The following is a 12972-nucleotide window of genomic DNA, read 5'->3' as shown; positions in this document are numbered from 1 at the left end:
TTGTTTTGTTTTTTATTTTTATTTTTTTTAATTTGGAAGTTTTTATGGCGTGCCTACTGTGTATTGGGAAATGTATGGATATATAATAACGATCCACGTAACTCTCCTCTTAAGTTTTCCCAATCATTCTCTGGTTTTACTTTCTGTTATTTTCCATTCCTGAAAAGCATTTAATCTTAATTTGAATCAATATATGTACTAGTCAGTTTCTATATCCTGTACATAAGCATCCACAACTTTGCATCAATTCTGCATGAAAAATTCTATATCTTGGGCTTCCCTGGTGGCGCAGTGGTTGAGAATCTGACTGCCCTTGCAGGGGACACGGGTTCGAGCCCTGGTCTGGGAAGATCCCTCATGCCGCGGAGCAACTGGGCCCGTGAGCCACAACTACTGAGCCTGCGCGTCTGGAGCCTGTGCTCCGCAACAAGAGAGGCCACGATAGTGAGAGGGCCGCGCACCGCGATGAAGAGTGGCCCCCGCTTGCCGCAACTAGAGGAAGCCCTCGCACAGAAACGAAGACCCAACACAGCCAAAAATAAATAAATAATAATTAAGGTGCTAATAATTAAAAAAAAAAAGAACTTTAGCCCATATCAATTTCATTCAAAAATCTCCCACTAAATTTAAAAATAAAAAAATTCTATATCTTGTACATACGCATCCACATCTTTGCAACAGTTCTACATGAAAAAGCTGTCACCAATCACGATGCTAATCAAGTATACATTACATAAGGTGATTTTTTTTTTTTTAAGTTTTGGTTGTGTTGGGTCTTCACTGCTGCGTGCGGGCTTTCTCTAGTTGTGGCGAGTGGGGGCTACTCTTTGTTGTGGTGCGCGGGCTTCTCTTGTTTTGGAACATGGACTCTAGGTGCGCAGGCTCCCGTAGTTGCAGCATGCAGGCTCAGTAGTTGTGGCTTTCGGGCTTAGTTGTTCCGTGGCACGTGGGATCTTTCCGGACTAGGGATGGAACCCGTGTCCCCTGCATTGGCAGGCGGATTCTCAACCACTGTGCCACGCCACCAGGGAAGTCCCAATCAAGTATACATTATAAAATAAAACTTTAAAAATGTATCCACAAGTCTGGCTCCTAAACAAATTTTATTTACTTTAGATTTTTAGCCATGCAGTTTTAACGGAGTAGTAAAATGACGTTGTATTCTACCTTAAAAAAAAACCTTGGGACTTTCCTGGCGGTCCAGTGGTTAAGACTCCACACTTCCCAACACAGGGGGCATGGGTTTGATCCCTGGTTGAGGAACTAAGATTCCGCATGCCGCACAGCGCGGCCTTAAAAAACAAACACGTTAATGTTATGATCACAAATATTTCTGCATTTTTAGAGTTATGGCTTTATTCTAGTATATTGATATGCCATAATTTAGTCTCCAAATATTTTATATGAAGTTAAAATATTTTCATATTGCAAAGTGCAACTACAAATGGGATTATTGAATCAAAGGCAGGCACTTTAATGAGTGTATCACTTATATTTACATTAAAATAAAAGGAATTTATTGGAATTACAACAACAATCCGATTTATTAGATCCTGTTTGGTATTTACAAATGTGTGTAGGAGGCAAATTGTCTTTTGTATTTTTACAAATACAATAGTATCAATAGTATCACGGTTTGGAAAGCCAGTTGCATATTGCTAATCTTGATACAAATGTAAGGTAGCACTAACGTGGCATGTTCACATATTTAAGGGCTTGAATAAAAGCTTACTACGAAACCCTAAAACATTGCTTCTTCCCCACTTTGGCTTTAGAGTAAAACACTGACATTCTTTCGTAGACAGTTGAGTTTGGGTCTGTGATTTTCTAGTAAGAACTATCCAGCAAGTGGTTTCGGTTCCGCGACGAAGAGCTTCGGCAGATTTCAGGCAGCACGGAGGGCTGGCCAGGCCGAACCTCTGCCGGCTGGCCTAGTCACTGGGTCTGCAGCTGGGGTGGCGCCTGCTCTGGGTAGGCAGGTCGAGGAACGAATCTTTGGCAGACCCCGAGGCCACAACTTGCCCAGGTCACTGCTTTCCGCAAAGTGTATCGTAGAATCAAGGCCGGTCTAGATCCCTCCCAGCCCGGCCCCCACTGGCAGTTCTGCGCAGGCGCGGCAGTCGTGCGACATCCGTCACTTACGGCGGAAGCGGTTTGTGCTGGGAGTTGGTGGCGCGGTGCAGGGCTCTTAGGAACGAACGGCTTGGGCGCGGGTAATCAGCTCCCTTCTCCCCTTTTCTCTACCTCTTCTAGGTTCTTGGGAATACGGCGGAGCTTCCGGACCTGATGCGGGCGCCCGGTCGTGGACTGTCCCACCCTGTTCCTCTACTGCTCGGGGTGCTCCGCGCCCAGGTGGGGGTGAGGGGCGGGGACGGGGCTGGGCTGGACTCCATCCTGGTGTCTTCGTCTTGAAATCTCCCGGGTAACTCACGGTTTTTCTTGTTTTCCAAGACTGGTATCCGGGGACTGTGACTTGCAGGGTCCACCATGGAACCAGAGCAGATGCTGGAGGGACAGACGCAGGTACCAGAAGGCCCTGGATTCAGGGTGGCTGTGTGAAGCAAGGAAGAGTGGCTGATGTTTCTGTGACCGGTGTTTTTTTTTCTAGGTTGCAGAAAATCCCCACTCTGAGTACGGTCTCACAGACAACGTCGAGGTAACTTGCCCAGTTCCTATGCCGTATCTTTGCGTCTCTTATGAACTGGAGAAAACTTGGGTTTCATTTTTACTAGGTTGCTTTGCACAAGGGAAAACTTTATCGTCACGAACGAAATAGTATCAAATTATGGGCAGCTTGTTTTATTAGCGGTACTAATACTTCGTGGTATGCAGACGTACAAATCAGCTGAGTCGAGAGGTTGAATTTTGAAAATGATACAGAGAAACAAACATACATTACTGATGGAGACTCAGAATCCTTTTGCTTGGTGGCTACTAATGCTCTGTTGGGATACTGCATTGGAAAAACTGCACATCACAATTAAGCCCATTGTATTTGTAGCAGAATAGTGTGCTGGTGAAGTCAACATTTAGTAAATGTTGATATCTTTGCAGAGTACCGTAGTAGGTGCCATTGGAAGCTATAACAAGTAGTAGACACTGTTTTTGCCTTACATGGTTGAGTCTGAATTCAGAGAGTACATGTGAAAAATGTACAAAAGAAGGTATACTTTTATAGAGCTTTTTCATACAAGTACTAAGAAGTTGCTGTCTAAAAGAAGAAGCTACTTTGTAAATGAATGAATAAATGCTGGAACAGTTGAATTAACTAGAGCTAGGTGGGATTGGTTAGGAAAACAGAGAGCTCCTGGAAGAGATGTGGGTGTTTTACGAGGCGGGGGGGCGGGGGGTGGGAGACATAATCAATAATTAAGTTTGGATAAATGAGGGCAGGAGCATTTCCAAGTAGAGTAATAATAGTAATAGCTGCTAATATTAGTCCTTTTACTATGTGCCAGGCACACTCCTAAGTAACTTCCATGTATTTTCAGTCTTGCAAGGCTCAGAGAATTTGAGTAACTTGTCTAAGGTCACCAGGAAGTAAGTGGAGAGCTGTGTGTTAAACCTAAGCAGGCTGACATTTTTGAGGTGGAATTAAATTGTATTGCTGATCTTGACCAACTGCTAGAGTTCCCTGGCATGTGGAGTGACTACTCTGTGTCTATAAAATTGCTAGGAATGTTTGTTGGTTTGATATCAGGGTTAAGAAAATCTGAGTCTTTTCATAATGTAGTTTTTAACTGAACTGCTATGCTGAATCAGGTGAAGATACTGTATGCCATTTATCATTTAAGAGATGTCTTTTTAGGCATCAGCAGTCTTTTCTTGATGGTGCTTGTGTATGGAGGCAGAGCCATAATACAGTAGAGCAGTGATACCAAATGCTTTTTTTCAAACCCTCAGACCAATTTCCATGGTAAAGTGAGAAAAAAAATAAGGAGAGTGGAGTGAGTACTGATGATACATTATTTGGTGATTGGTTTTCTTGCTTCCATAATTTTAAAATGCCCGTTCTTTTATGAGTTATGCTGATAGTAAAATAATAATTATGCTTGTTTGTAAGTTTTTACTTGGTAAAATAGAGTTAACAACCCTATGTTAGTCCCTTCATTCATTGTATTATTTTATTTTTAATTTACTTGTTTGTGATATCTCGGAGTCTGGAAACCACTACTCTACAGCTGCTGCTGCTGCTTTTTGTCTTAGAATTCCATTTTATTTCCATTATTGACTTATAGTTTTTTTAGGTGGTTGCTTTAGGACTTATTGTACGGAAGTTTAACTTCCCACAATTTACCTTCAAGTGGTATCATATCTTTTCATGTATGGTATAAGGACCTTATAACAGTATCCTTCCATTTCCTCTCTCCTGGCCTTTATACTATTGTTATCATATATTATATTTCTACATATGTTATAAACCCTGCAATTGATTATTTTTATTTTTCTTTAAAAAGTCAATTATCTTTTTTATTTTATTAAAATTTTTTTATTGTTTACTCAACATTATAGTTACTTTATTGCTCTAGCAAATTTAGTTTTTAAAACCATCAGATTACATACATAGTGATAATGAGACTACCCACCCCCCCAACAATCAACTGTATATTATGAGGCTTCTCTAACTTGGTAGATAACTATTACAAAATTACAAAAATAGCTGGTTACAGTTGAGCTATCAAGTAGGTAGGTATCACATTTCTGTAGATTGAAAAGTTGAATAAAAAGAAAACTGATGTTACTGATAAGTCGCTGAGTGTATATGAGAAATCCAAGCTACATGCACACAGAAAAAAAACTGGTTACAAAAACCATTATGTTACTCTGTATTAACATTTTGCAACGTTTTAAACATTTCCAATCATGCAACAATAATAAAGGTCAGAATGAATTTTATAAAGGAGTTGATGGAAGCTCAACAAACGTATTTAACATATTATACAACTCAAATCACAGTTGCGTAACACATCCAGTTCTCCCAAATTTATCTATGCATTACAACATTTAAATGCACACTATTTCCCCCACAACTCCTCCTCTGACCCCTTTCCTAATCAATAACCTTACCTATATAAACCTTTCTGTTTAATCTTTTAAATCAGATTTGATGGGTAAGTATGTATAGTCTTCATTATTTCAGAACAGATACCAAGTTTAGTCACATGCTCAGTCTTCAGTTACATTCCTTTCAGAAAGCATCTGAACTGCTGCAGTTGTCTATGAAAATTCAAGCCTAAGAAACCGAGAAAACTGGCAGTCAAGAATCTGATCTAAGTAATTGTGTAAACTACAATAATACTAAAACCTATGTGTGCACATTTCTAAAAGAAGGATTTCCTATTTGAGAAATGTTACTCAGTGGGTCTCTGAAAGGAAAACTGTCTGACTACTGCTCTTTGATGTAAAACACTTAGGTGACCACAAGTATTTAACCCAATTGGCTAACAATCTTAACAGTTGGGTCTTTTAAAAAAAAGTATTCAAAGCCACAGAAGTAATTATGAAAATAAAATTTTGGAAGATCATAGTATAAGATACATATAGAATTCCTATTATAATGGTACATCCAAAATAAATCTGTCGTAACAAAGTAGCACAAAATCAATTTAAAAACAATTTGAAATTAAATAGTGGGAAGTGTTTTTGTTAAAATCATCAACCAAAATTACTGAATGGCAAAAGAATACTGTCTCAAAATATACTGAATTTACATGTTAATATTACCATAATGAACTCATGCCAGATATAAATTCAGATTACTAATTAGATGAAAACGAATTTTAGAGCTATTTTTACAAGAGAAATAAAGGTACTTCATGATAAAGGCACAGCAGTGTCTAAAGAATTTTTGGTACATTTATCACAAGATTTAAATTTCCTTAACTATTAACAACACATTACAATAAAGTTTCTCAGAAAGTGTTTAAAAGGCTTGATTTAACGTGCCAGGAAAATGATTTTCTTTTGAGATGCATTTATGTAAATTATGTAAATTGCAGTGAGGTCAGTTTTACACCTGCAATTAACCATCCCTAGCAGAAGTACCAGCAGCTAACAGTGCTTATTTATATTACACATAACTTAGCTGGATGTTAAACTATGCAACTGTTGGTGCCAGTCTTCTTATAAAGACAATGCTCTGGAGACGAAGTCTTCTCACAAACAGTGGGCAAGCAGGTTTCATTATTAGATGTTCAACAACAATCCTCCGTTCATTAAACAAGGTCCAATAATACGGATTTCTTCTAGAGGAGTATCGAACAGTAAGGAATCTATGGTATATAAAAGGCTGGAGCAAACCTTCTTGACCCCTAAAAAGCATTAAAACTGTAGCAGGCATCAAGATTATTTCATGACAAGCGATGAATTTCAGAATATTCTGTTGAATAGCGCTGAATTTATCCAAGAGAGGTCTCAGCAGAGATAAACTATTTGAACCCTTTGCATCAAGGCACCTTTTTCTTGTATGTGGCAGTATGAAGCGAAGAAAATAACAAGACTGGGAAATACTCATTGTAACGGGGTGGGAATTGAGAAAGATGAGTGAACAGAACAGGTAGTGGCAGCTGTCCTCTAACAAAGCCTGGGGCAGGAATGCTCTGCTTGACTGGAAGTGTAGTAAGCTTTGGTGCAGCCTCAGAGCACTAGCCAGAGCATTTGCCAGCAAAGCACTTTGGTGAAAGCTTGCTACTTCATGCAACCCACGGAGAGGCAGAACAAAGAGCAGTAAACTATGAAGAAGCCAGAAAGCCACATTGCTGTGTCCAGTTTATTGGCCGTGATGAATTGCACTGCGCCCGCCTGTTGGGGGCCGTTCGGGGCCGTGTCCACCATGGGGGGGCTTATTACACCCGCGTCTGGGAGGCTGTCGGGCACACCCAAGAGCACAGCTGGGTTTCTGGAAAGACCAGAGTGAAGGCAGAGCTGCGGAGCAAGGCCCAAGAGGGCCGACCTAGCGCCGCCGGCTCCAGGTTATTGCTGAACCCGGAAGTGCTCCCTTGACTTCCGTCCAATTATCTTTTTAAAAGAGGTTTAAACAGTATGAGAAAGGAGTGTTTCACGTATATCCGTGTAATTGTCATTTCTGGGTTCTCCATTCTTTTGTGTAGATCCAGCTGGTGTCATTTCCCATCCTCCTGAAGGGCTTTCTTTAACATTTCTTGTAGTTGAGGTCGGCTGGGAAGGAATTCTTTAAGGTTCTGAATGTCTGAAAAGGTAATTATTTTGCCTTTGCTTTTGAGGTATTTTTGCTGAGTATTTGCTCCACTGTCTTCTGGCTGACATTGTTTCTGCTGAAAAGTCTGCTATCATTGCTATCTTTGCTCCTCTGTAGTTAATGTCTTCTCTTTGTGCTTTTAAGATTTTATTACTGGTTTTAAATAACTTGATTATAATGTGTCTTGGCGTAATTTTTTTTTTTTTTAATGTTTCTTGTGCTTAGGATTCATTGAGTTTCTTGGATCTTTGGGTTTAGAGTTTTCATGAAATTTGAAAAAATTTCAGCCATTATTTCTTCAAATATTTTCAAGTATTTTGTTAGCTTAATTTACTAATTCTTTCCTCTGTCTTCTTGAACATATGGAATATATTATACTAACTGGTTTAATGGCATTGCCTATGCTATCTGTATCATTTCTGAGTCTGTTTCTGTGAATTGGTTTTTCTCTTCATTATGGGTAGTTTTTTCTGCTTCTTTGCCTGTCTGGTAATTTTTATTGGAGGCTGGGCATTATGAATGTTACCTTGTTGGGTACTGGTTATTTTTGTATTTCTTCAAATACTCTTGGGCTTTGTTCTAGGACTTGGTTAAGTTAATTGGAAACAATTTGATCTTTTGAGGTTTGCCTTTAAACTTTTTTAGGTGGGACCAGACCAACCTTTAGTTTAGACATAATTTCTTCCTCTTGTGTATTCTACCCAGTGCTTCATGTGTTATGAGGTTTTCCCATCCTGGGTCACAGGAACATGAACTACTCCTGGCCTGTGTGAGCTCCAGGGATTGTGCCTCCTGCTTCTTCCAAGTGGTTTTTTCTTCTGGCCTTGAGTAGTTCCCTCACACTCATGCTCTGATAAATACTCACCTGAAGACTGGAAGGCAGTCTCTTAGTCTCTTTCTATGCAACTCTCTCCTCTCTGTGAAAGTTTCCTTTTCAGTACTCTGCTCTGCAAGTTCTAGTTCTCTTGGTCTCCCTGAATTTTCAACTCTGTCTTCTCAACTTAGGGAAACTGAAGGGCTCTGCTTGGGTTCCTTCTCCCAGGGTTTCGTTGTATAAGTTCTCTAGGCAGGATGCATGCAGTAAGCTGGGGCAATCATAGGATTCACCTAATTTTTTCCCATTTTTGTGATCACTGTTCTACACTCTTAAAAGCTTAATCTTTGTGTGTGTGTGTGTGTGTGTGTGTGTGTGTGTATGTGGTTGGATATACATTTGACCCTAGAACAACCCAGGTTTGAACTGCGTGGGTCCACTTAAAAGTGGATTTTTTTTCAATAGTAAATACTGTAGTACTACACGATTTCCAGTTGCTTGAATCCACGGATATGGAACTGTAGATACAGAACCACAGATATGGAGGAACAGCCTATATAAAGGGCCAACTGTAAGTTATAAGCAGATTTTTGGCTGGGCAGAGGGTCATGTTGTTCAGGCATCAACTGTATGTTTTTTAGATTAATTCAGGATTTTGACTTTGCTAAAAGTAAGCATAGCAATTGGCACATAGTGGATAGCCAGTAAATGTCTGAATGAAATAAATGAGAGGATTTGGTCAAGGAGCTTACTATAGGATCTATCAGAGTTGCTTAGGCATTGCTGTTTCTTAATGAAGGTATTGGGATGTCGTGTAACTGACTAGTTTTTATCATATATGGGTATTTGTTGAAATTTACTGGTGAACTATAAGTTTCTTAATTCATGGGCAAATAAAATAACTGTTTCATACATTAAATAAGTATAGGTAATTATTTTTATTAAGTCCAAAAATTAGATTGAAAAATCACAAGCAAAACTAGATAAGTTACCTGACATAGTTCTGGCAAGTGTTTTTGGAAAGCATGGTATGTATGTTGTAGTTATATGCTTAAAGTTTTTTCTCAGTTTTTACAAAATAAAATTCTCTTAAAAAAAATTAAGTGTAGAATTTTTTTGTTTGTTTGTAATTGTTGACTCATTTATATCCAGTTCTAGTATGATTGGAACAAAGTTCATTTAAATGAAAGTGCCCTTAATACTGTTTTGTCTTTGAGATAGCCACTTATTTCTAAATTTCTGAAATGGTAGATTTTCAGAAGAAGGCAAAGTTTTCCAGTAAAGTAGTTTTTGATGCTCTGGATGTCAGGTGAATTTATATGAAAGGCCCAGATTTTGGGAGGTTCTTAGATGGAGGAAGTATAAGTCATCATTTCTGAAACATCATTTAAATATCACATTAATGATCTTTCCCATATTAGTCATTTCTTCTATTTTTTGGCTAATTTTACTTTATATTTTTTCTTAAATTTACTCAGTTTTAAAAAATCATAGATGCATTTGTTTAGAAAAGAAACAAATGGAAAAGCATTCTCATTGCCGTAGAGGGTAACCTTAAAAATGAAAACAGTGAATACAAAACAGTGGTAATAAATTTTAGCTAGATTCTGTTGCCAGTTGAAGTCCCTAAGCCTGAAGCCTGCTCTCTCTGTTAAGAAGGGAGTTTAGCAAGTGTTACAGAAGTGTTAAAGACATGTTAGTGCCAAACTGAGACATTGTCCTTGATATTATCTGTGATAAAAGAATTGAAACAGGACTAGTTTTCTCACTGTGATTCAGTGCTACTTAGTGTCCATGTCCAGATTTTTTGAAGCACATTGTAAGGAGGTGTATTCTCATGAAGAAAAGAAAGGGGACTTGTATTTACTCCTAAAAAGGCAGAAAGAAAGAGAGAAAGTAAGTGTAGGATCTGGAGATAACGACATTAAAAGAATGAGATATTATGGTGCCTTCAGAAAATGCTCGAATGAAATTTAGAAATGGGTCTGATTTTATTTTGGCAGAAAGATTTGCAGTTCAATCAGCTTTCTAGTCATTGATTTATACCTTTTCTATTAGTTTTATATTGCCATTAATTTTGGTTTAGCACTCAAAATAATCTAGTTATTTTTTAATATTCATGCATGTTTTTTGAATTTACTAGAGGATAGTAGAAAATGAGAAAATTAATGCAGAAAAGTCATCAAAACAGAAAGTGGATCTCCAGTCTTTGCCAACTCGTGCCTATCTGGATCAGACAGTTGTGCCTATCTTATTACAAGGACTTGCTGTGCTTGCAAAGGAAAGGTAAGATAATAGTGTCTGCAAATGGAGTTACCAGAAAAAGCAAAATAAAAACTTCCCTAGTTGAAATATCATGAGTTATGTATAGTTATTTTTTACTATATAAGGAATTTATAGATACTAAAGTTTTTTTAGAAACAAGTCAGCCATAATCTCAATTCAGACACTTATTTTTCTTCTAGTCTTAGATCATATGCATATTTGTAATCATGGTATACATGTAATTTTATATCTCCTTTTTACTTAAAATTATAAGATAAAACTTCTTCCATATCTTTACAGAGCCTTCATGATTATAAATGAAATTATAATATCACAGTTAACTTAGCCATTTTCTTGTTGTTGACCATTTAGGACCAATTTCCTTTGTTATTATTGATCACCAGGTAGTTTATCTGTTTTCATACCCTTTTGCTTTTGTTTAATTACTTTATGATAAATACCCAAGAATTGGTTTGCTATTTCAAATGACATGACTATTTTTATAGTGTTTGACACATAATATCATATTTCTGTCCAAGAGTTTATCCTTAAAATTCTTCAAGTGTCATCATAGCCTCAAGTGCATGCGTGTTATAAACTTTTTTTTTGCCAAGTTGTTTTAATTTACATTTCTTTGTTAGCACGATTACAGTTTTTCTCTTTTCTGTACATGTTTTCTGTACAAAAATTCTTTTTGTATAAGTAAATCCAACAAGAAAATTTTGTTGTTAAGTTACATTAGTCAACATTTATTGGGTGTAAATTATGTTTTTCTCAAAGACTAATAATGAACACTGTAGTAAACTGGCATAACTTGATAAGGAACTTCATGGAACATATCTGAGTTATTTAGAATAGGTGCATTACTTAGTTTTATTTTTTAATTAACTAATTAATTTTTATTACTTAGTTTTAAGTTAAAAAATTAAATGAATAAACAATAAGTATTTGTTTTGGATTGTTGTATTTATAAAATAGGATTTATTTTTGACTGCAAGGTATGTCTTGGCTCTACTACTGACAATTAAAATATGGGCATCTTTTATGCATTTTTGTTCTTTCTCTAAAGAAGGCCAATATATCAGAAATTCTAAATATTACTTTAAATGCTAGAAGAAAAGAATTTGAAGAAGTTTTATGGTAACATTCTATTAGTAAATACAATTTTTAAGTAAGGCATTCTAGCAAAATAATTCATCAAATTAACTATAAATATTATGTAACAAGTATTGTCTCTGTCTAGTTAGTTCAAAAGGCTGTTTAAAGTGCTAGGAGAATGTTTTGAGATCATTGTAAATCAATTCTAAATATGCCTTTTTATAGTAGGGTTTAAAATAGATGTTTCCCCCAACTTTTCATCTTTGGACCTGTTTTATCAGCAAAAACAACATATGTAAAAGTGATAAATATGAAATAACACCTCTTTATTTTATTAAAAAATTTTTTCCAGTTTTGAGAAAAAAATTACATATGTCACTATATAAGTTTAAGGCGTACAGCATGATGGTTTGATTTACGTATGTTGTGAAATGATGACCACACAGGTTTAGTTAACATCCATGATCTCATATATAGATACAATAAAAAGGAAAAAAAGACAAAAAATTTTCTTCTTGTGATGAGAACTCTTAGGATCTACTCTTTTAACAACTTTCCTGTATGTCATACAGCAGTGTCAGCTATAGTCGTCATGTTGTACATTATACCCCTAGTACTTAGAACTGGAATTTTGTACCACCTTCCTCCAACAAACCCTCTCTCCCACCTCTTAATTTTAAAATATGTTTAAGGGACTTCGCTGGCGGTCCAGTGGTTAAGACTCCATGCTTCCACTGCAGGGGGCACAGGTTCGATCCCTGGTGGGGGAACTAAGATCCCACATGCAGCACGGCCAAAAAAAAAAAAAAAAAAAGATGTTTTCATTATGGGGCAATACATTTAAATTAACATGTCTCGAATATAAATTTCTAAATTTTGGATTTCTTTTCCCTTACAGGCCACCAAATCCCATTGAATTTCTAGCATCCTATCTTTTAAAAAACAAGGCACAGTTTGAAGATCGAAACTGACTTATTGGGAAGAACAGAAAAATTTGGTTTCCACTGTAGATTTACATGATTAAGAGGCAACTTTAATTGCCATGATTTTCCCCCCCATTTTGGAAGTATAAGAATCATCAGGACAGCAGAACTTATTTTGGAGTTGCAGAAGAAGACATATCTCCCTTATTGATTTAATCACATACTTATTTAATGAGTGTATTCTGTGCAATTTTTTCTGATTGTCTTTAACTTTGTTTTTAAAATGACCTTCAAAATAAACTGTTAAAACATCATTATCTTACAGTAGTGTTTGTTCTATATGACAAATATTTTATGTGGTTCAGTTGTTTTCATGTATTACTTATTCCTTGTGTCTTAGAATGCTGCAGAGTTTTACAACAGTGTGAAAATACACCAGAGTCAAGTAGCATATAAAAAAATCTCAGCCAGTTTTTCTAGCATTGTTCCTGGACCTCTTGGAGGGTAGGATTTGGGCATCTTCAGTTTTTAACAAACATTACCAGTGATTCTAATGCACAATAAATTTTTTTTTTTTTTTTTTTTGCGCAATAAATTTTGGAGTGCTGTTATAAGCATTGCAGAGGGTGTACAATATCCTTCAATGCTATCAACCT

The 12972-nt window shown here is 36.8% G+C and overlaps 1 protein-coding gene and 1 pseudogene across 1 annotated transcript; one reads left to right on the top strand and one right to left on the bottom strand.

Moving 5' to 3' along the window:
• Nucleotides 1–2148: 2148 nt before the first annotated feature.
• DPY30 (dpy-30 histone methyltransferase complex regulatory subunit) lies at nucleotides 2149–12638 on the top strand. The gene is made up of 5 exons (XM_068564382.1): nucleotides 2149–2352; nucleotides 2452–2523; nucleotides 2609–2656; nucleotides 10174–10316; nucleotides 12292–12638. The coding sequence occupies exons 2-5, from the start codon at nucleotides 2488–2490 to the stop codon at nucleotides 12362–12364; spliced, it is 300 nt and encodes a 99-aa protein (XP_068420483.1). The 5' UTR covers nucleotides 2149–2352; nucleotides 2452–2487; the 3' UTR covers nucleotides 12365–12638.
• On the bottom strand, nucleotides 6090–6834 carry LOC137777704 (transmembrane protein 33 pseudogene; annotated as a pseudogene).
• Nucleotides 12639–12972: the final 334 nt, after the last annotated feature.

The sequence above is a fragment of the Eschrichtius robustus genome, chromosome 15, assembly GCF_028021215.1.
Source record: "Eschrichtius robustus isolate mEscRob2 chromosome 15, mEscRob2.pri, whole genome shotgun sequence".
Lineage (NCBI taxonomy): Eukaryota > Metazoa > Chordata > Mammalia > Artiodactyla > Eschrichtiidae > Eschrichtius > Eschrichtius robustus.
Note: the sequence above shows the minus strand (reverse complement) of the source record. Positions and strands in the feature narration are given on the sequence as shown.

What these genes read in the sequence shown, in the direction of transcription:
- DPY30 (XM_068564382.1), top strand. Translation starts at nt 2,488, where the DNA reads ATGGAACCAGAGCAGATGCTGGAGGGACAGACGCAG. An exon ending in TGCTGGAGGGACAGACGCAG is followed by an intron (nt 2,524 to 2,608) that starts GTACCAGAAGGC and finishes TTTTTTTTCTAG; the next exon opens with GTTGCAGAAAATCCCCACTC. An exon ending in GCTGTGCTTGCAAAGGAAAG is followed by an intron (nt 10,317 to 12,291) that starts GTAAGATAATAG and finishes TTTCCCTTACAG; the next exon opens with GCCACCAAATCCCATTGAAT.